Consider the following 22,200-nt stretch of genomic DNA (forward strand, 5'->3'; position numbering starts at 1 on the left):
ATTTAGTTAGGGCTGAATTCAGAGTAGAATGGGGTTTTAACTCTGTCCACATTGATTTTTTGTTGCATATTTCTCCCTTTGCCACTCTTGGTGCCCTCAGTATTGTATGAAAATAATTGTAATCCATTCAGCGTAAAAGCTACCGCCTGATTTGTTGGGATTAAAAATACAATCCGTTCTTACTTGACTTTTAAAGACCTGCAAATCCAAAGTGTGCGTAATGATAACCTATTGATTGGAACAAAGGAGAATTAATGTTCTGGTCACACAGCAGATTATATTAGATAAAACTATAAATACAAGGTTCGAAAACCTTTACATTGTGTGTTGTTCACTCTTCCCTACCAACCTTGTTGCTGTGGGCCTCAAATGGGAAAGGCTGAGCTAGAAAGTTGGGAGCGTCATGGTTTGTCATTTCAGATTTGCATGGCCCGTTAAAGGATGACTGTAAAGATTTAAGTTGATGCTCTGTGAAGAACCTCAACCAGAGTCATTAACTGTCAGTGGTAATGTCAGTTTTTTATAGAACATGTTTCTCAGTGTCGGACAAAAATCATTATTTTCTGTGTGCCTCTGACTTGACTGGCTGTCTGTTTGTTTTCAGTGTGTTTCTGGCTGAACAGTTTGAGTCCCTCCAGTCCCACCTGGATACGATGATGCCCGCCGCCAAGAAGCCCTTCCTGCAACAGTTTTACTCCCAGGTATGTTTTATCTGGAGTTTTGTTACAGATTTTTAATATCTGTGCTCATGGCACAGATATTATCTTTGTATCTTATCATAGTATCTTTGTAGAACTTTGATTACTAATCAAAAGGTAGTTTTCATCAGTCTTCAGTGTGATGTTGTGAATGCGATTTAGTATTGTGATCATTGCTCTAATATAGCATCTTGAGGTAAACTTTATCTGTGTTATAAATCAGCCAGTGGAGTAAGGCACTGTCTGTTCAATCTTGATAAATCTCAACTCTTTATTCTTAGTAAAACATATGGATTATGTCTGGCATTTGATATGCGAACTACACATTTACTTCTATCATTTACCCATTAATTTATAACCATCCGTCTCACTCCTGTTTGCCTTAAAAGGGCCTATTTCTCCCGAGAGAGAAATGACTGTATAACTGCAACCCAGCATTCAGTCCTATTCTCAATCAGCACCAGAGAAAATTGCCTGTCAGTCACAACCACAAAGCTGTTTCTGCTCATCGTTCTCCCCGGTTCATTTGTCTTCGTACATATTCAGTTACAGAGACAGTTTTCACAAAGCATCAACTGCATGTCATCCCCCCTGATTCCTGTCTTTGAAATGTCATTGCAATTATATTTTGCAAACTTCATGTCGTGTTATCCACTCAGCAAAGACAAACCTTGACTTAACATTCTTTTCCACCTTCTGGTTATTTACTGCTTATGTAACATTAAGAAAAGAAGAAGAATATACACATCCTTTTATGTTTTCTCCCTTCCTCCTCCATCAGACGGTGTCTACAGCCAGTGAACTTCGTAAACCTATATATTGGATTGTGGCAGCCAAAGCCATCGACTACGAACAGATGCTGCTCATGATGGCTGGAGTTAAATGGGACATTAGGGAGATAATGTCCCAACATAACGTGTATGTGGACGTCTTATTAAAGGTAATGGTCTGCAAGAAATGCATAGGTGAATGTTGATGCTGCACTGACTGGTTTACAAATAGTCTCACACAATGGGGAGTGGTCATCTCATCAAGATTGTTAGTCATTATTAGGGACAGCCTTGACAGATTGTCAGCTAAATATAAATGAAGAACACTTCAGCTTCATCCAAATGTTCGTTTTCACTTATGTTTGTCTGAGGCCAAACACTTTCTCACGGGTCCCGTAGCTCATTCCCGAAACAGGCAAGTGTCCTCTGTGTCTTTTCAAACACTATTGTGGGAAATTAAAACATGCAAAAGGCACCTACTAACTGCAAAGGAGTTTTCTCTGCTTCTGGAAACTTTCCTTGCATACTGTGGGTTTTAAGATGCAGTTGTGAAATACAATCCAGGTTATCCTCATAACTTTTTGTTGTCATTTATGTGGAATAAAAGTGTTTCTTCCAACATACTCCAGCTAAGTTTCTGGTGATCGCTGTAGCTCCAGCTAGGTATCCTGCGACCTTAGCTCTCATGCATCTCAGTTTAAAGTTTCTTCAAGCCCCTCGTCTAATTGTTGTCCCTCATGAGTTAAAATGCACCTTGGGACCTTTGATATCAATTATTTGGGAGGGCATGAATAATTCACATGGATGACCTTTGGAGAGTTGAATGCAGATCTTCCCTGAAGTTTCAGCTTTTGTTAACGACATTTGAGCTCCTCAGTCCCATAAGCTTTTTTTTGGAAAGACTTAAAGTTTTTTCACCAAATGTGTATCTTTATTCATGCCGCTCACTTATCCAATCATGCATTTTACATGGGGCAAGGACACGTGGCATAATTCTCATACCCCTGGCACAGAGAGACAGAAAGGTCTTGGTGAAGACGATGGCTTCACTGTGGTGCTGAATCATGAGCAGGGTCTTGTTTGCTAGAACAAAGCCCAGAGAAATCCCCATATATGCATAAGCATGTCTTGGGAAGAAGTGCCGGTTAAGTCACATGAAAGATGTGGCGGTACGAAAAACCCTGCACATCCAATCACAGGGTAAAAGATTCCCCGCTAATGAAGAAGGAGCTCAGGCTCACCTTGTTGGATCCCTGAATGGCTCACAGATCTCTGTCTGGGTCTGGCAGCTCAGCAATTATACTGCCTATGAGCCTAGCTAATTTAGCTTATAAGTTAGATTGCCTGAGGGGAAAGTGTCTAGGCTCACTGGCTTGGTTGAAATGCGTTACCATTTCAAAACTGTGCAGCTGATGGAGTAGTGCCACATTATTAGACACAATGTGGTGCATATTACAAGTAGGATGTGCTTTTCTTCTGCAGCTAATCGAAGCTAATAGTTCTTTCTGCCAACTTGTCAGACATGCATATACATTTTAATATTGGCAGTGATTGACAAGGTATTTTCACACAGAATATTTTATTCATGAGTTCAGGTTGATCAGTGGTATTCAACATTCGCACTGATTTGCATATAAAGTGGCAAGGAAACGCAGGAACGTCAGAATGACTTCATTGACAAAATGCTTCATTCAAAAACCATTTCTGGACTGTTGGGTAAATGAAAAGACATTTCATTCTTGCAGGTTCTTGGGTTCACAAGCAATGTCAGTTTCGTATGCTTTAAAAATTTAGGTTCATTTTTAGTAAGATGCGTTTTGAATTGAAGTCATCAGACCTGCGTTTACTAGCACACAAACACCAGTCCTCTTGTGGGACACATTTATCTCACTTATTTATGACGCTTGCAAAGTGCTCCTCTGCAAAACAGCAACATAATGTCATAATTACAGAATTTCATTCATAATTGAAAATTTCAGAGAGAGGCAGCAAGCATATGTTCTGTGTTTTGGCATAGCTGAAATTCATATCTATGTTGCCAACTGAGAAAACATGCCGTTTTTGTGGGCCTTTCTTCAAAACCCTCTGGATTCTCCAGGTGTGTTTTTTGCATCAGCAAACAAGGAGCTGCAAAACATGGCACTTGTAGTTCTTGGCCACTTGCGACCAATCCATCTATGTGTACAGCAGCCAGGATCTTCCACTGAGATTATTTTCTCCCTTTCCTTTGGGTTAAAACATGAAAAAGAGAACGTTAGGAAGCCAGCTGTAACAACACCCCCATGGCTAATGATTTTTCACTGGAGCATGGAAGCAATTCTGCATGGCAAGAAACAGTGGGATATCTGCAATGCAGAGACATTACAAGAGGGGCCAGAGGTCACCAAAGATGCACTGTGTTAGAGATGCCCAAGGGCTGTCCTGACAATGAAATGCCCTCGTGTAAGTTATGTAGTGAATGAATGTATCCAGTTGAGAGTTTCCTCGATTCAAATGCCATATTTGGCAAAGCGCAAATAATGAGTCTTAAATGAATTAGCTCCCTCCAAATGATTAAGAGTCCGTGTCCTCCATCTGTTCAGTACAGCAGGGGTTTGGGGTCTGCCCATCGCTCCGCACGACTCATCATTACAAAATACAAATTAGAGAGATGTGAGTAAGAGCACAGTAGCCAAAGGTATAAGCTATTCCTCCCAAGGAAGCTTTTGATTTTTCCCCTTTTTTTATTTATACCAGGCCCTGGGGCCAAAAAGAGCTGAGCTGTAGACCAGAAGTTCTTGAGCACGTTACATTTTTTTGAGGAACTGCAGCAGAAAGACATGAGGACAGACAGAACAATGGACTGGACTCAAAAAGTTAATTGTAATGTCATTACATTAATTTGAAGAAACTAGTCGCGGATCATTTGCACAGATGCTGAATACAATTAACCTCCCCAAAGGGAGCCTCTCTCCAAATGAGATCATGTAGAGCTGGTTTAAGTAGACTATACCCCACCTACTCAATCATAATCATTTACAAACAGTATGTGCAGATTAAAATTACTTTAAATCCACCACTGCATGGTATTTAAATATAATTATGCCACATAATAGCCCAGAACACCCAGCTGCAATGAGTAGATGTGTCTAAAACTGGGGCAAATACATCATATAAATAAGGCCCAAAAATGTGTGCATCCCTTTAAGAGGAAACCGCCCAGAGGAGCAGTAAACCAGGAGCTTCCTTGCATGAGCGCACTCAGAGTCAATAATTAGTTTCACTCGTAGTATTACAGTTGTTAATAAACCAGCAAACTGTAACATATATGTATGATATCACACAGGGGAATGTAAATGTAATTATATGGCACCTTTAGCTCAATAAACAAACCCACACAGACAGCGCATTCCGACCGAGTACTCCTTCTTGTAAAACAATAAGTTAGAGACTGCTTAGGAAGCCAAAATAACTTGTAATTTTTCATTGTGCGCAGACCCTAAAATGTGCATGGTTCAGAAATTTATTGCGCAGTCCCAGAATAATATTCCATGGTGGGGGAGATTTTTTTTCCTCCATTTTATGATTTTTTTTTTAATGCTATGGTTGTTTATGGCTGTATTTACAGTGTAAAAGCCTATGTTCATGGTTACATAACATCAAGGTTGCCACGTGGATTCAGATTTAAAGAGCTAATTATCGGTTTTCAAACTTCATTAATACTGATTTGTCATTGTAAAAACAAGAGATTAATGCTTTAGTGTCTGCACAATAGCGATGGCAATGAATGCAAGAGGGTTGTGGGTGGATTTTTATATTTCTGTGTACACCGTGCACACTTCAACCTTAATCCTGCCAATTTACAGATTTGTCAGAGTACAGATAAAAGCACCCAAATACCACTGGTGGCATGATTCTGTGTTGTTGATGGTACACTGTTTACAGCTATGTCTTGAACGTTCTTAGCCTAATTTTTTTTCTCCTCCTTCCCAGGAGTTTGAGCAGTTTAACAAGAGGCTGGGTGAGGTGTCAAGACATGTGCGCATCCCCCTGCCGGTGTCCAACGTCCTGTGGGAGCACTGCATCCGCCTGGCCAACCGCACGCTTGTAGAGGGGTAAGAGACTTTTTTTTTTCAGTGTGCTGCCGTTATATTGGTTAAGTGTTGCCCACACACACCAGGCCTACAATGATAAGATAAGTCCTATTAATTCACTTATGTATTATTAACACAAAGAGCAGTAAGACAAAAAACAAAAAAAAATTAACCAAAACAGATTAAAATATTTCCATGAAATGTTTGTTGCTTGCTTGCGTTCTTCAGATTATTAAACTTCCTCTGTCATTTCCTTTTTTTTTTTTTTTTTTTTTTTTTTTTTTTTTTTTTTTTTATTAATGGTTTGTCATCATTCCAAGCTCCTGAATTAATAAATCAAGACATTTCTACAGAATGTCTCTTCCACTGACAGAGCTGCTTGGCAATAACACAAAGGAGTTAATGCAGCTGTAAAAACTGTCTACACTATACACACCGTCTCTCACAACAACAACAATGACAAAACAGTCAACAAATGCAGAAAAGACTCAAACTTGACCACATCACAGTAATATGGAATAATAAAATACACTCGGTGGCCACTTAATTAGGTCCACCTGCATCTAATAAAGTCCAATTCAGCTGTTCAGTCTAAAGTTTAATTTTCTGATGCCTGTAATGCTCAGGTTTTTCTTTTTGTCACAGTAATAGAGGTGTTCATTCACTTCTATGTTTGGCATTGAGCTCACAGTTAGTGCTGCTGTTGTATTGTGGTGTTTCTACTATTTTGTCACCCTCATGTCTGTATATATAGGAAGGACAAAAAATGAGAAACACCTCTAAATATAATGTAGTACAGTACAAGACCTCTGCAAACTAATGATACTAATAATAATAATAAACATAGAATTAAATTGACACATTCTCCACAATGTCAACACAAACTGAACATTATAAACATTATGAAATTTATGGCAGAGCTGCTGCGTTGAACTGCATTACATTGTGCAGGTGGACCTGATAAAGTGAGTGCACAGTAGATTCATCTCAGCACCGGCCAGGCATTCATTTATTGATTTATTTACTTATTTTTGTTCTTGTTTACATTGTCATTGTTTCTTTTGTCTGAGGTGATGACATGCTGAGCATTATTTGGCTGCAACAGCGGCACCCTCCTTTTGTTTCCTATAATGAGTTGCGGTTAAAATAAGTGCATGTTGTTTTGATTTTGGGGAGGTAAGCACCTCTTAGCAGGAGCAAGAGGAAGTATAACTCTGCCCAGGCAGCCAGATCTGCTGCTGCTGGTCTGTTTTTATTGCCAGATTGTGAAAGTTGGCAAGGTTATTTATTTAGATGAAAATAAAATATGAGAAAAGAATAAAAAACAAGAAAAAAAACACTCTCGGAGGTAGGTAAGTGCTCAGACCCTGGATGGAGTCCATGCACCTGTACCCGCCGCATGTAATATTTGAAGTTTTTTCCATTCATTTTTCCATCCATAGTGGAAAAGTTTTTTGTATTTAATTTGTTTAGGATCACAGAGTTACAAACAAACCAGGACTTGTAAAGAAAAGTCATGTGGCTTCACAAGTAGCTCCTGTGGTCTCATTCACACACAAAAAGAAGCACAAGATGTACCAAAGATGCCAGGCGCACTGCAAGGGGGGAGAGATTAGTTGTGACTGTCTGCGATGAAAAAGGAGGCAGGCAGCAGCTTGGTTACATGTAAACAGAGGTTGTCACTGACTGGCTGTCCATCGCACTGCTTCTCATCAAAAGTTTACCTATTTTCAACAACAGTGTTGCATTGTCCCCCGCTCTGCAAGAGTGAAATTAAAATACTCTATTGAAATAAATACTCTGTTGAAGTACTTGGAGTACAAAGTGTTTCTCCGAAGCAAAGCGTCTCTGTCTGAATGGCACCTTTTATTGGACACAGTTTTAATATCCTGTCATCCGACAAGTTAAGAGATTTTGGAGGCAGTGGGATTCAAAACAAATCTGATTCCAGTCCCCGAAACTTTAGCTAGGCATGATCTTGATCTTGGCCAAGCTCTTTGCTGTAATTCAGCTTCCCTGGTTTTCCAGGTGCACATGAAGGAATTCCTGAGTGTGGGCATCAGTCGAGACGTTGGTTTGCCCCTAGCTCATTTCGCTGTGCTGTGCTTTCCAAGCACAAGTAGAGCATCCATCTCTGTGTGCATTCATAAAACCACATTTGAGGCTGTTTTATCCATTGATCGTGATTGGTTAATTGGTGCCTATATGTGTTTTTTTTTTTTATAGCATTGTCTTCACTTGTCCAAAGAAACCAAACCAAAGGAGTAAAACCTCCAAATTTTACAAAAAAAAAAGCACTAAAAGCATCTTATTCAGTTAAAATGCATTTCAGCACATACACCTTTTAGCTGTGCAAAAGATACCTGTTAGATAGTGGCTCCTACTTAATAGTTGTTCAAAGTTGTTCAAAGGCCAACATCCTAAGCATGGGCAGCGTCTTAACATTAAATATTTATTTATTCATTTATATCTTTTAGGATGTCTCAGCACACATGACTTTTCAAGAACCGTAAATAGCTCGCAGCACTTTAGGGGGAAAAAGAAATCCACAAACACTCCTCATTCAGTTGTAGTTTACAGCCACTCTTCATCATCCCAGAATATGGTAATACAATATGTGCCTGTGGAATAGTGTTTCTATTTATTAGAGAATTGGAAGGTGTGGAAATGTTAGCTTGCTCATTCATCTAGGTTTTTTTTTTTGACATCTTAAGCCTTTTTGGTTGAAAACATCTCAGCACTCCCAGGGCATAGTCATAAATAGGGACCTTGAGTTTTTTGTCATGTACCGAGCAATTCTGTGGTTGAGTTATTACATTAAAAGTGATTTGGAGCCTCCCGCTCTCATCCCTGCTGTTTTCCCAGGAAAGCCTATGGGGACATTGATTGGAAGGAGAAAAAGTTATATTTCTGTGTTCTTCTCTCTCTGTCTTTGTTTTACTCGCTCTCCATGTTTATCCTTCAGTCGTTTTAACATCTGCTTAGCATAAATTAGAAAAGAAAAATTCTTTCCAAAGTGTGTTGTCAAGTGCCTTGAAGAACAGCAGGGAAATTATCTCGATAAGAAAACTGGAGACTCGGATGTCTGGTTTCATTGGACGTATCCCCTAAGAAAACCTCACTAAATTCTTGTCCTTCTCATCCCAGCAACCCCCTGTGCCACTTTTATCTTTTCAGCTTCAGCAAAGACCCATCGGGGAATAGTAGGACATAGCAGGCCACTCACACAAACCCCAAAATGCACTTGACACTTCCCCCCACAAAGCCTTTCACCACCATCTCCCTTGTGAGCGAGAGCTATGAGCTGATAGGCGGCAGAGTCCCACAGTATTTTCTCAGCACTTTCCGTGTCGTACTGAGTGAAGGTGTCTTGAGAGTACATGCGGTTGGTTTTTAGATTGAAAGTTCGATAAATCCCCCATGATCAGACAGAACAGGCTGTGAGTGGGAATATGGGAAGAGTACAAGTGCAATAGTAGCACTTTTGTAAGGTGATAAGTCGGGATTGTGAATTTTTGGCTGAACCTACATTCAGTATGATCACGATCCCCTAGCTGGCGTCGTGATTTAAGAATTTTTATCCAGGGGGTTTTGTGTTTGGTCGCGGTTGTCCTGCTGTGTATTTGTACATTTGTGTATCTGTCTGCAGCTAATCTCCCATACTACTGGGCCTATCAGAGCACTATTTTTTGAAACCTTTGAAAAATCTGCTTTAGACTAGTTTTGTTTCTAGTTTCTAGCTGTTCTAGTTCTGTTTTGGGACAATTTGGCTTTAGTTCCAGTCAACTATTCAACTGAGTACTTTTAGCCATGATGTCTAGGGTGATGTAAGACTATGTTTTTTTTTCCTCTGACTTGTGGAAAAACAGCACAATTACATGAAGATTATTTATTTTAAAACAGCATTATTCACAGAAACATCGTAAGTCTTAGTATTCTGTTAGATCAACACAACATCAGGTCAGCAGTTTGATTCAAACCATTTCATAACAGTACAGGCCAAAGTCAGAGTGACTTATTTTATTTATTTCTTTTAGCATATCGGTGCAGTTTAATTGTCAGAGTTTACAGGTTATCCAGTGAATAAATCATTACAGCCTAAGTCATGCGGTAAAAAACTAACTAGGCAGGTCTCACTCTGGACTCATCAAATAGAGCCACTTGGGCAGGAGGCCTAGAAGGCACTGGAAGCAGCCATGGGTGCTCAGATTGGACGCTCAGGGACACAAACTGTGTGGACGTGATGTAAGGCACTTTTCAAATATGGTGCTCAAACAAATATGCTTAAACAGTCCAGATATAAGCTCCCATATAAGCATAAACCTAAAATAACCATGTTTGTGAATCTTTCCCAGAACTGTGGTGGGATTTATGATAGTGCTTCCTTCTGAACCCGATAACTTACTAAAGCTGAAAGTTAGTCAAAGTCCCTGAGTGTCAAATTTGGAGGCGTGAGACCACATCGATGTAACAGGCAACAGTCGTCATGAGTATGCGTACACTTGATGAGGATCAAGACATCAACATTAGTGCATATTGAAGCTTAAGTAGTGCTTAATTTGTACAGGTCATGTTTAAGAGGACTGTTTAGTAGGGACACAGAGATGGTTTGGGTTAAAAATACATGCCTGCGTAGTGTTTGAGTGCTTGCAGAGCGTTTCAAAGAGGAGACGTGCGGTAAGGCCTGCCTGCACTCACCGAAAAGAGACAGGTTTATCTCGCCACACACGCTGCTGAGCACTTTCCTCCCCTATTGCGTAAGAGAACTTCTGACCCCTTCCAAATGAACAAATGACCCATTAGGGCTGTGCGATGCCAGGCCACTTTAGCTGCCGCGACACAGACTTGCCTCTCTCTCTGAGCAGTTGGGTTTGTTTATTTGTGCTGCGGCTGGCTCAGTCTCTTATTCCCGTCTCAGTCCTGCCCTCGTCTGTCCCGGAGTTACACTCTTAGAAATGGCTTTGCTAACATTCTAATCCAAGACCGCAAAAGCACTCAGCATCCAAACTCTGGCAGGTTTGACAAGCGTAGGAAAGAGCGCAGGTGACAGGGAGAGGGGATGAGAGAGAAAAAAGTAAATGAATGAGTGTGTCTGTGTGTGTGTATGTGTGTGTGTGAGAGAGAGAGAGAGAGAGAGAGAGAGGAGATGAGTTTGGCAGTATCTCTCCTTCAGAGAGAGTAGTTGCCTGTCTGTGAGCCAGTTTGCTCTACACCTGGTGTCAGCAGCCACCGATCTGCTGGCGGACCGGCTCCACCACTGCCAGACACATTGTACACACACATTGTGTATATTTTGTGACAGAATCACACACACCAATGCATACTCTGTGGTTCAAATCTGTATACTGACACACCAGGGCACTGATAGCCGTGTGGACCCATACACACCGCTGGCTCTCACATGCACACACACGCACCGCTGGGAGACAGGCTGCCCTGAGCCGCAGTGTGAGCGGCATGAAGATTCATGCTTGTCCTTTAAGGGATTTTCAACCCGGATTTTACTTCCCCAGTTGTCACCAAGATAACAGTTGACTGTGTCCTAATTTTTATCACTTACTTCACTTCAACATTAATTTCAGGTCATTCAGTGGGCACCACCCGGAGAGTCTCTGTACACTTTACAAGTCAGTTTAAAACAATAGAGATGAAACACGTGATATTACATGTCAAAGTACACACACACATGCATACACAGGTAATGACGTTAATATGACAACAAGGACAACGGGATTGGGGTAGCTACTTGTCAAGAAGGAGAAGCAGTCGGTGATTTGGGTTCCCAGCAGGTGAAATTAGGAGAGGTCTTAGCGAACAGAGAAAGGATGTGTGTCAGCCTGGATTTGAAAGCATCAACGGAGCCTGCCTCCCGAATTTGCAGCGGAGGATTATTCCAGAGAAGTGGAGCCGCGGGCAAAGACTTGACCACCAAAAGAGTTCTTATTAAATTGTGGAATAGTTAAGTAACCGGCATCAAGGGAACATAGAGGATGTGATGGAATATAGGGAGCAACAAGGCTGGAGATATATGAGGGAGCCGGTTCATTTAAAGCCTCATGGGTAGGAAGGAAGATTTTTTTTTTTAATCAGCTTTTTCATGGTGTTATAAGATCTTGTGTGGACTCTGGCATCTGCTTTCTGGAGCAAATGGAGACCTTTTTGTCTTAGGTAGGCCCGAGAAAGATGTATTACAGTAATATATTCTAGCTGTTATGAATGTACAATAATCAATCCTGAGAAGCAATTAAAACACATCCTCTTAACATAATAATCACACTGCAGTTGCATGTTTTTAATAAATAGCTTGTTGTCTCAGGTTACTTGTTTTATTAACTGGAAAATAAGGCTAGGCAATTACTTGAAGTTTATTTTCAATTGTAATTTTTGCTTCTGACGATTCAAAAAACAAGATAATAGAGATTAAACGATTGTTCTGCTGCAGTCTGTTTTGCAGTGATGCTCTCGTTTTGTCTTGTGTTATAAATTCTGCGTATCCCTTTCCTTTGCCGCGCTCCACTTTCGCCCCTCCCTAAAAGCCCAAATTTACTCTCAGCCAGGCTGTGGCATGTTTATAGTTAAAGTTCAAGAAAATCCACTGTTAAAAAGACAATTTATGAAGAAAAAAAAACGTATCTCGCAGCCCTATTGGAACACCACATCAAAAATCATTTGTATTTCAGTTAAAAGTTTAACTAAATCATAAATCAATTGCAGCATTTATTTATTAATTGATGTACAGTTGATTGTATTAGTATGAATATAACTGACAATTTTGATTTTTAATTGCACCCCCTGTACTGTTGGACCACCAGCTTTCTGTGCTGCTTGTGCTGACACACGTTTGCCCTTTGTGATACCAGATGGCAAATGGATGTGAATGTTTTTTCCTCAGTGTGCTGCGGGAAGAACAGCTGGATCAAGTCATTGCAAATGCTGAGTGTTATTTGGATGAAATGACAGGTTTTAATGACATTTTAATGTAGATTTAACTGTTAAATTAGAGATTGACTGAATTTACATGCATTCTACTTATGTTCCAGCATACCGTACGTGAACTTCAACATGATTAATTGCATCAAACGCTATGACATCTTCTGGATATCTCCCTATTCATTAAAATACTAAATTAACAGGCCTGATTCTGACTCTAAGCTTATCTTTTCCCTCTGCCTCTCCGTTCCCCAGCTATGCTAATGTCAAGAAGTGCAGCAATGAGGGCCGGGCCCTGATGCAGCTGGACTTCCAACAGTTCCTGATGAAGCTGGAGAAGCTGACCGACCTGCGGCCCATCCCTGACAAGGAGTTTGTGGAGACCTACATCAAGGCTTACTACCTGACTGAGAACGACATGGAGCAGTTCATCAAGAATCACAGGGTGAGCCACCGGCCCAGGCTGAGTTTAAGGGGCTAGAGTAAAGTTTTGACAGACTGAAGACCTGCCTTAGTTACAAAAGAATAAACAGTTGAATGTTTTTGTAGTTTGAGGTGTGTTTAAGATGCTAATGTTGCAAGTGGTTGTCAGTTTATTGTTGTGAAATTTATTATTGCAAGGTTCAATGCAACAGTAAATATATGGTTCGATTTGTTTACTTTCTATGGAGTGTTTCTTTATTTCTTTATTATGCAGTCAAACAGAATAGGTTTGCAATCAAAAAACAAATTTGAAAGCAACAGTTTCAGTCCAAAAGTTTTGTTTGCAAGTCTAAAACTTTGTTTTAGACTTGCAAACTTGCTCAACAGACTTGCGTTCTGTTGAGCTGCCTCTCGTGGGCGGGACCTACTTTGAAAGATGTAAGACACGTTTCTATTGGCCAGTCTGGATCTGAGCAACAGCTTGGCAACATCCACAGCTCTAATGCAGCAGTCTGTAAGCCGTTCCAATCCACACGCCTATCCACAAGATGGCCGTAATACTATTACATTATAACTGTGGCTGTCAGTCCAATCGAGACTCGCCAATAGAGACGTGTCTTTCATCTTTCAGAGTCGTAAGTTTTGATTGACATTTTAATCACAAATTTATTTTACTTGCAATAAAACATTTTCTGACTGACGTGTCAGTAGTTTTGCTTTCAAATGAATTTTTTGATTGCTAACCTACTCTGTTTGATTGCATAAAAAACAAACAAACAAAAAACACTCCATACTTTTTCCACCTCTGTCAGAATGTCAAAGATTTCTTTAAAAATCGTGTGCCGAGAGGCCACATATCAGCTTTGCTGACAGACTGGGTCTGTCTCTGTGTACTTGTGTAGGAATACTCCATGAAGCAGCTAGCCAACTTGGTCAACGTTTGTCTGGGTTCGCACATAAACAAGAAGGCGCGTCAGAAGCTTCTGGCCGCCATTGATGATATCGACAGACCAAAGAGATAGATGGAAGAATGAGACCATCCCAAGAAACACCGCCCAGCCCACAGAGCCGGACTTCCCTGCAGATGAATGACCACAGCTACACTAAAGACGGAGCTCAGCGCAGAATGTCACATTTTCAGTTCAGAGCACACACAGCGAGCTCGAGGTGTGTTCAACAAGCAGTTAGTGAAGATATACATGGTATTGCTATTGTACAACATTATATTCTGTAAAACAGTGTTTGCTGTAAGACCATTACAAAAGAACATGGACGTAATTGTGTTAATTTGGCTAATATCTTTCCTCACATTTCCAGACTGGTTGATAGTTACTGGCCATTAAGAAACTGTTGAACGCACCCGATGACATGATGATGGACTTGAATACTAAAACTTTGTTTCACATTCAAGCATGTTGCAGTGACTCTGTATGTTAACGCCTTTTATGATGCATGCCCCAGCATTTTCATATCAACAGACGTGCTGCTTCCAACTTCTGCTGCTCTGTCTTTGCTACCACAAACACCTGGGCCTCGCCAAGGCTCCATGAGAATGAGGTTTGCTTTTTGTTGTTGTTGTGTTTTTTTTTTTTTTTAAGAAAAATGACTCGGAATATCTAGGAGTGCAGGTGATGTGTGTTCACCAAATGTGTTCACTTTCTGGTACAACTCCAAAAAGCAAAAGCAGGTGTACTTTGAGTTGGAAAACTATATGAGCTACCCCATTAGGTAGTAAAGCCTATGTGAAGATTGAGGACCAAGTTAGTGGTGGTTTCAAGTGTATACAACCACAGTCCAACATGAAGTCGTGACTAATTCTCTTCAGATATGAGATATGGTTCCCTTTAATCGCTCATGATAAATTAGGGCAGCCCATATGTTTGTGTATATTATTTCGCTTCGGGGCATTTGTCGTGCCTGACTGGATGCTACTGTAATGCTTCTTGCCTTTGTTTTGTTTGTTTCGTCCAAGAATTGTGTAAATCTAATATAATAATGATTCTGGAACTATTATAAATGGTTGTAGTTAACATTAACACAATACTTAGATTGTAATCTGCACCAGCTGCACTTCATTTGTCATGTCTTCTGAGGAAATTATTTTATAATCCTGGGGTGGGTCTCTGAAAGTCTTTGTGGTCACAGTGTTGTATTGCTTAGCTTGCAGTTCACTGTCTGCCCTTCATGTTGAACAGTAAAATGTTTGGGGGCTTTTTTAGCAGTTTTGTAAGTTTGTGCAGTCAAGCGCTGATCGTGTGGTCTCTTGAGTGAATAACTGAGCTGTGGGGACGACGACAAAAACAAGTCTTTAAGTCTTTGGGAAAGTTATCCCTCAGTCATCTCCATTAGTTTAACTCAACCAGCTCTGCCTGGGAGACAGATGGCTTTTCTGTCAAATGAAAGAAATGAAGTTACACTTTCTGATCCTGCTCTACTCCATTCTTATGTTGTGCACAGTTATTCCAAGAAGAATAATATAAATGTGAATGTTTTGAACATTGTTTCTATTTATTTCTTGCTTTTTGTGTCTTGTTTGGGTTCAGGGCTTTTTTTATATATATATGAAAATTGCTGGAAGACCATTGTCATCTCTCGCCTCTGAGTACCCTGTAACCTGTCTTACTGTTATGGAAATACATATATTTAAACATTGACAATTATATCAAGGCTCAAGTGCACTATAGTGAAAATCAGTAATCAGTGTTGGAGTTGTAGTTTTAACCAAAATGATTCTAACATAATAAACACACTAATGGTGGATACTTCAGTGTTTCTTTTGTTACAAATTGAGGAAAAATGCTTCCTCATCTTTGCCAACTGCACAGAAAAAAATTAGAGATATCAGCACCACATCAGATTTAGTTTATGGGTTTGTGTAGGTAATGAGCCCAAGTAGTGTGCAGGTCATCAGAATGTGTGAGCTACCTTTCTGCAGTGCCTCGCTCCATCCTAATGACGCTTCCCTCTGCCAGGAGCAGGGGGCGTTCAGCCTAATTAAGACAGCCTCCCTCTGTGGCTACCAGCTCTTGGCCTTCCTGGTGAAGAGGAGCCTATTGATCGGGGTTGAATATGAGGTGATATGAAGGACTCATTGTAGCTCTTTCATGACTCATTGCTTCACTGTAAAAGAGCTCAAATGTTTCATTCCCTCATGCAGTGAACTGAGGGGAGACCATAACTCGTGCATCACTGCTCCAGTTTTGACAGAACTTGAAAAATACACTGTTTGACCTGGAGGGGATGCTATTACTAAAGGTCAAAATTTCATTTTTTGAAAGACGTACCTCCTACATTATCAGTCTGATTGGATGAAACTTGGAGGGGTGTGGCATCTTGTCACTGATTGGCCCAAAGGCTGCCTGCGTCATTTTAGGAAGACATATTGTCTGGTTTTATAACAAGGGAATAAGAATATATGTGTGACTGATTATTGCTGCATGGGACATGTGGCTGTACTGACACAGGAACAGGAACTGATCTCAGGCTCAGTCAAAGAATTAGCCACTCATTCATAACTGATACACCAAAAATAATCAGGGAGTAATGTTGAGATGAGGTTTGAGTCTTCTTCACTTGACATGTTATTTCAATTTTCAGGTATTCTAGTAAAGCTCGAAAGGTTTCCAAAAATACCAACTATGTATGACATTATGTAGATGAATTAGAGGGAAATGTGTATAAAATGATGTGCAAGACCTGTAAATGTTTCCTATATGTTATAATGGGGCAGCCATAAAACAATGGCACATTGGATTCAAATATTTCACTCAGTGTAAGTGTGATGTAGCTTCAGTGAAGTATTGCAACCAGCAGATAAACATGCATATGACATACAATATAGAAAATGAATGGGTATTACAGTTTTTTTTTTTTTTCCAATCGCTTTACCTCCTCTGTCAACTCAGAAACCATGGCATCAAAACAGTAAATACATAGGCCTAATGAGAGGCACTCTTCCCAAAATAACACATTTTGTTTGCAGAAGGCTCTTACCATGACAAAACATTTCAGACATGCAGCAAAAACACATTTTGTCACCGCCCAATACAACTTGCAGTCAAGCGAGTTAATCCAGCCACTCACTCACTTCATACTCAACACCAAAATGCAACATACCCTTTTCAGTCTGAGCAGGTTCAACCTTACTTTTTTCCTGTGTGTATTGCAATCATATTTTTTTTGGACAATTTACAGTTACATATTGTAAAGCAAGTAGCAAAGGCCAATATTTCCCTCAAACAACTCAACTTATGCCCAAATGAGAAGATTCCTTCAATCAGCTCTACTGTACTGTACCACAGCTGACAGCAGAATACAAAGTACAGCTGTCAGTTTGAACAAGGTTCTCCTGTGTGCTGCACATTCAAATGTGAACTTACAGCAGAGAATTGCATCCAAACTCAGAAAGACTTTGAAGTGAAATTTTACTGTATTGATGGCAAAAACAGAAATACTGTAATTCACATAGAGTATTACGCAGAAAAACTCAAAGGAGTTGGAAAAAAAAATACAGAGTACAATTTATAGGCGCCTTTTTTGTAGGTGCATCTTGATTGATTGATGAATGGTGATTTGTGGAAAGGGTAGTGATGCAGGTGCACTAGTGATTTCACAGTGATGCAGGTAATTCAGCTGTGAGCAGATGTTTTGCTTTTAACTACCAGAGTGAAGTCAATGGAGTCAGGGCCATGTAAATGACACATGTGAGAAGTGTTGTGCAAAAGAGCGTGACAAATGTGTGAGTCAATGAAAAGGTATGAACACATTTGCAAAAGAAAACCTCTGCTGTGGTTTGGAGGTGAAGATGATGACAAAGTGGATCCCAGTTTCATTATACTGGAAAAAGCGATGGAAAAAAAACTGTATTGGTTTAAGCCTAAATCAGAGTTGAAGGGCTTAAAGGAGGTAACTGAAATGAACTGATATTGCTCCAGAGGATCATTCTGTATGAGCTGGGACACCTCAGCTCAATCTGTTTGTGACCTGCACACCTCCATCCACAATGTTCACCCCATGTGACCGTTGTGTTCTGACAGGCATCCAGTCACTCTCTCCCCAGGACCTTTGCTCCCATTCCTCCCAGTCCTCATGCCGACACATTGTACCGAGCCCAGCTGGAGCTTGCCCTCACTGTGATGCAGCGTGACCCAGTTGGCCTTTCAGACAAAAGGGTCAGGCATTCTTCTCTCTCGCTGGCTATTGATATTCACTCATACAGACTCCATTCATCTCTATTCATAGAAATGTAGCTGCAGAACAATCGCTGGCCAAGTAATTAGTATTGTTTACCTTGCATCGTGGCTGACAGGACAAGATGTGACAATGGAAGTGGGCAGACGAAGTTAATACGTAGTCTTTACCCCGGCTGAAAGAGCTTATTCTTTCGCGATATTTTGCGATACACTATTGATCACCCGCAGGAAAATTACCTATTTTTGCTGGCTCGCGCCACACAGAGAGTTAAAGCATAGTTCAGCTCCAGAAGAGCAGGAATCCACTCCCATGGTCTCTTGAAGCGGGCCTTCTAGTGCTCAAGAGCTAAAAGATAAGTAATGATTATGGTCAAGGGCAGTTTTACTCCTACATTCTATTACTTTTATCTTCATGCACTCACTTCCACTCAGCCCTCTAACTGGTTAAATAACGTGAAAAGTGTCGGGGATGGGGGGGTCAACCGGTCTGTGAGGACTGAACTGGGAGGAAAATGTGAATAACCTGCCCATCTCTCAGGTCGGTCAGTCAGTCGTCCGGCAAACAAGCCATGAATGGTAAAAGGTTGTTCTCAGTCTTGAAAAAAGTCATTTGGGGAACACACACACACACACACGCACACACACAATTTTGTTCTTTCAATCTAAATGTCTCACTCTGAAAGAGCAGAAAATCGAAAACAGTAACTAGGGAACTGGGCTCAATTTAGACAAATCCATTCCCTCTGTTGTAATGATAGACAAATGTATTCAAAGTGCTTTTCATTAAAGCTGTCTTATTGATTTAGCTCTATCACCCAAAAAAAAAAAAAACTGCAACTAAATGAGAATGTCTGCTTTTCCTAGAGCAGGGGTCTCCACTCATTTATCATCTGAGAGCTGCTTTGAAAAAATGAAAGAGGCCAAGAGCTACTTACGTCTAATATTACTTACATCGATTCACATGTGCTATCAAACCACTCATCAATGAACTTTAAATCCACGCCAGATAAATGAGGCAAGGTTCTGCATGTGTCAAATGTCAAGCCCACATCATAAAAATTAGTGCACATCAAAAGGCATGTGATATGTGTTTTCTGAATCCAAGTTTGAATCTCAGTGCATCAAAACCGTATGACATGTCACACATGATACATGACGAGCCTGTTATCAGTTTACAGTCCACTCGTGTGTGTAATAAGGACATTCACTCGTTCTCCACAAGAGAGGTGTATGCTGGACTCTTTTTTTCCATCGATGTTCACTCCTCTACAGTCATTATAATGTTCATCTATCAACTAGGTTCTGAGTTTAGATTTGATGATGTTCACAAAGAGACGTGGGGCCAAAAAAGGCAGCTAACTTGCAGGGCTGCTTGGTGGATGTTCTTACGGTTTTGTAGTTGAAGGGGCTGTGTCATTGTTTTCCAAAGCCCGTTTCATTTTTTAAAGGAGCCTAACAATGAAAACTTTTTATGTAGTGCCCTAAAAAGGACATATTCCCTTTGAAACATACTGTGGGTTAAGGGCGTTATGTAGCAATGAAGTTTCCTAACATAAACATAAATAACTTTCCCTTGAATTTCCACTTAAAGACCTCATGAAATGGACTCTTACTTTCTTGATTTTATGTACCTCCTGTTCAAACGGGGTGCTCGGGCGGGACATGGTGCAGGGAAGGATTATTCACAAGTGAAAACCAACAGGGTATCACTTTGGGGGAGAGAGACATTTTTATTTGAGTGGATCGGTGGATGAGAGAGGATGTTTAAAGATTTGTGAAGGTTTTATTGGTTAAAATTTTAATGCACAGCTACTAGTGCAGGATGATGTTACCGTTTAAGATACTCTGAAGACTTAAGATACTTCACTGCAGCTGCTTCATTCTTAAACCGAGTGAAATATTTCAACCCGAGAAGCCATTGTGTGATGGCTGCACCATTGCATCAGATAGAAAATATCTAGATGTCTTGTGCATGTTTTTATCCAGACTTTCTTGCAACCCAGCGGGACATATGTGGTGTCTTAAGAACCGTTTTGATCTCCACTAGAATTTAAAACAAAGTTCAGTGGGACTGAACACATTTTGGCTGCATGGTAATGAGGAACCAACCGGTGAGTGCAGCAGCTGAAGAGCTTAAAATATAGTTTTAAGAGGTTAATAAAAGTAAACATCATATAGCTCGGCTGCATATTAAGCTTGCATTGACAAACCTGCCTATGGGACTGGTTGAAGAGGTTAAGATCAAAATATAGCATGACATTTGGAGTCAATTTTACTTACATTTTTGTCTCCCGAGTTCCCGCCAAAGCAGCTTTGTTCTGCAAAGCCAAGAGAAACTGGCCGTTGTGGGGCATATGATGTATTCCCTCTGGCAACGTGTCATGGGTTTTATTCCATATCAAATGATGTGATAATATGATAATACATCTCATCAGCCACTCTTTTCTGGTCCTCTTATAAATACCCTTGTACAAAACAGAAAATCAATACTCTTCTCTTTGAGGAATGTATATTGATTCATTTTTCAGGACTTTTATTTTGGAGTAAATTACAGGGTTTCATGCTGTTGGAAAAAGGACAGTGTGTCTTCGACATCTCATTTCAGGCACAATGGAAGGAGGACTTTTTCCAGCAGGGGTTCTCAGGCATGGCTTTGATGAAAAAGACATTTGGGTCAATTTTCTTGCAGCGGCAATAACACACTGTGCCTGTCTTTGTGCCGTCCTCACAATTGTCAGCTGCCGGTATCTTGATGTATTTGCTGCAATGGCACTGAGTGGCATTTTGATTGGAAGGGCACTGGTAAATAACATGTCTTCCTGGCCTTCCCTTTGCACTTGTTCTGTCAAAGGAGCTTCGGTGTCTGTATGATATCAAAAAAAAAAAAAAGAAAAGAAAGAAAGAAAAAATCAGCTTAACCTTGTTGAAGATTTACTTTTGTTCCTTTATTTGTTCCCTTATCAACCCAATGTCCATTTGTTCCAGAAATAAAAATGGAGGTGTCCCGAGGCTCCTCTGCAAAACACAGAATATCCAATTGATTTTATACTCTTGCACAGGCGTGACTTCACATGGCTGATAACAACTGACTCACATGCCAATGAGCGACAGGATGAATAACACAGCACTGCAGCTCCGAGCCGAGCCGCAGACTTAGGTAAGTATGAATCAGACAAATATTCCGACTGAATATTGATGCAGGCATAAACAAACAAAATCTCCACCACAGATTATTCCAGATAATTTCATGGGTCCTGCTCCTCCAGTCCTGCAGAGCACTAAACTCTGCAAGACACAGGCATGGCTTTTGGGCGCAGACGCTGATAACAAATGAGAGTGTCTCTGTGTTTCATCAGCTCCCCCACCAATCTAATTGTGTTTATTGAGGTTTATGCATGGGCTTGCGACACCCAAGGAGCTTGGATCATCATTTCAAACACGGTGAGTGTGAGCTCCAGTGTATTGTTGTCAAAAAGTGCAATCAAAGGCCAACCTCATATTTGCACTTCCTGTTTATGTAACCAGTTCCCTAATGTCCTTAGATTACTTGACTGATTTGCAAGGAGAGTTTCATGATGAATTCAGCTCAGCACTCAACTGAGCAAACTGATTGGATGGATGCATTTTGAGTCTAACAAATGTGAAGCCAGCCTTTGTATATATACAGGAAAAAAATGTCCTTAACTCTTTATATTTTTTCTTTAACTCTTTGCAAACTGGAAACTTGTGGGTGAGATTTTGTTTTGAAAATTTAATGTAATTTCACTTTCTTAACAAAATTCTGTTCTTGACTTTTTATTTAGAATTTTTTAGGTGTAATTGTTTTGGTAATTTCCTTGTAATTTAATCTTAAACATATCATTATAATAAATATTTTTTTTTCTTCTATTTTTTCTGGAATTAAAAAAATGCTCATATTTTTAATTCTACTTTTGTTGCTGATTTTGTAACCATTCTGTTGTAACTTTTTACTAACTTTTTGATAATTTCCAGTTCATGTCTTGCTAGTGTGCCCATCAACTTTTTGTGTGTTTTTGAAAGAAATCAAGTGATCAAGAAATCAAAGAGATCAAGTGAAATCAAGTGGTCAAGTCATTCATTACATTTCATTCCA

General features: G+C 40.2%; 1 protein-coding gene across 2 annotated transcripts in view; it reads left to right on the top strand.

Moving 5' to 3' along the window:
* vps50 (VPS50 subunit of EARP/GARPII complex) overlaps positions 1-15,656 on the top strand; it is a 118,234-nt gene extending 102,578 nt beyond the window's left edge. For both annotated transcript variants that reach the window (XM_030063729.1, XM_030063730.1), the window contains 5 exons: positions 605-701; positions 1,480-1,638; positions 5,441-5,562; positions 12,727-12,916; positions 13,797-15,656. In XM_030063729.1, the coding sequence (XP_029919589.1) occupies positions 605-701; positions 1,480-1,638; positions 5,441-5,562; positions 12,727-12,916; positions 13,797-13,916 (688 nt within the window). In that variant the 3' untranslated portion in view covers positions 13,917-15,656. The remainder of the gene's footprint in view (positions 1-604; positions 702-1,479; positions 1,639-5,440; positions 5,563-12,726; positions 12,917-13,796) is intronic.
* The last annotated feature ends 6,544 nt before the right edge of the window (positions 15,657-22,200 follow it).

This window comes from Myripristis murdjan, chromosome 11 (genome assembly GCF_902150065.1).
Source record: "Myripristis murdjan chromosome 11, fMyrMur1.1, whole genome shotgun sequence".
Classification (NCBI taxonomy): Eukaryota; Metazoa; Chordata; class Actinopteri; order Holocentriformes; family Holocentridae; genus Myripristis; species Myripristis murdjan.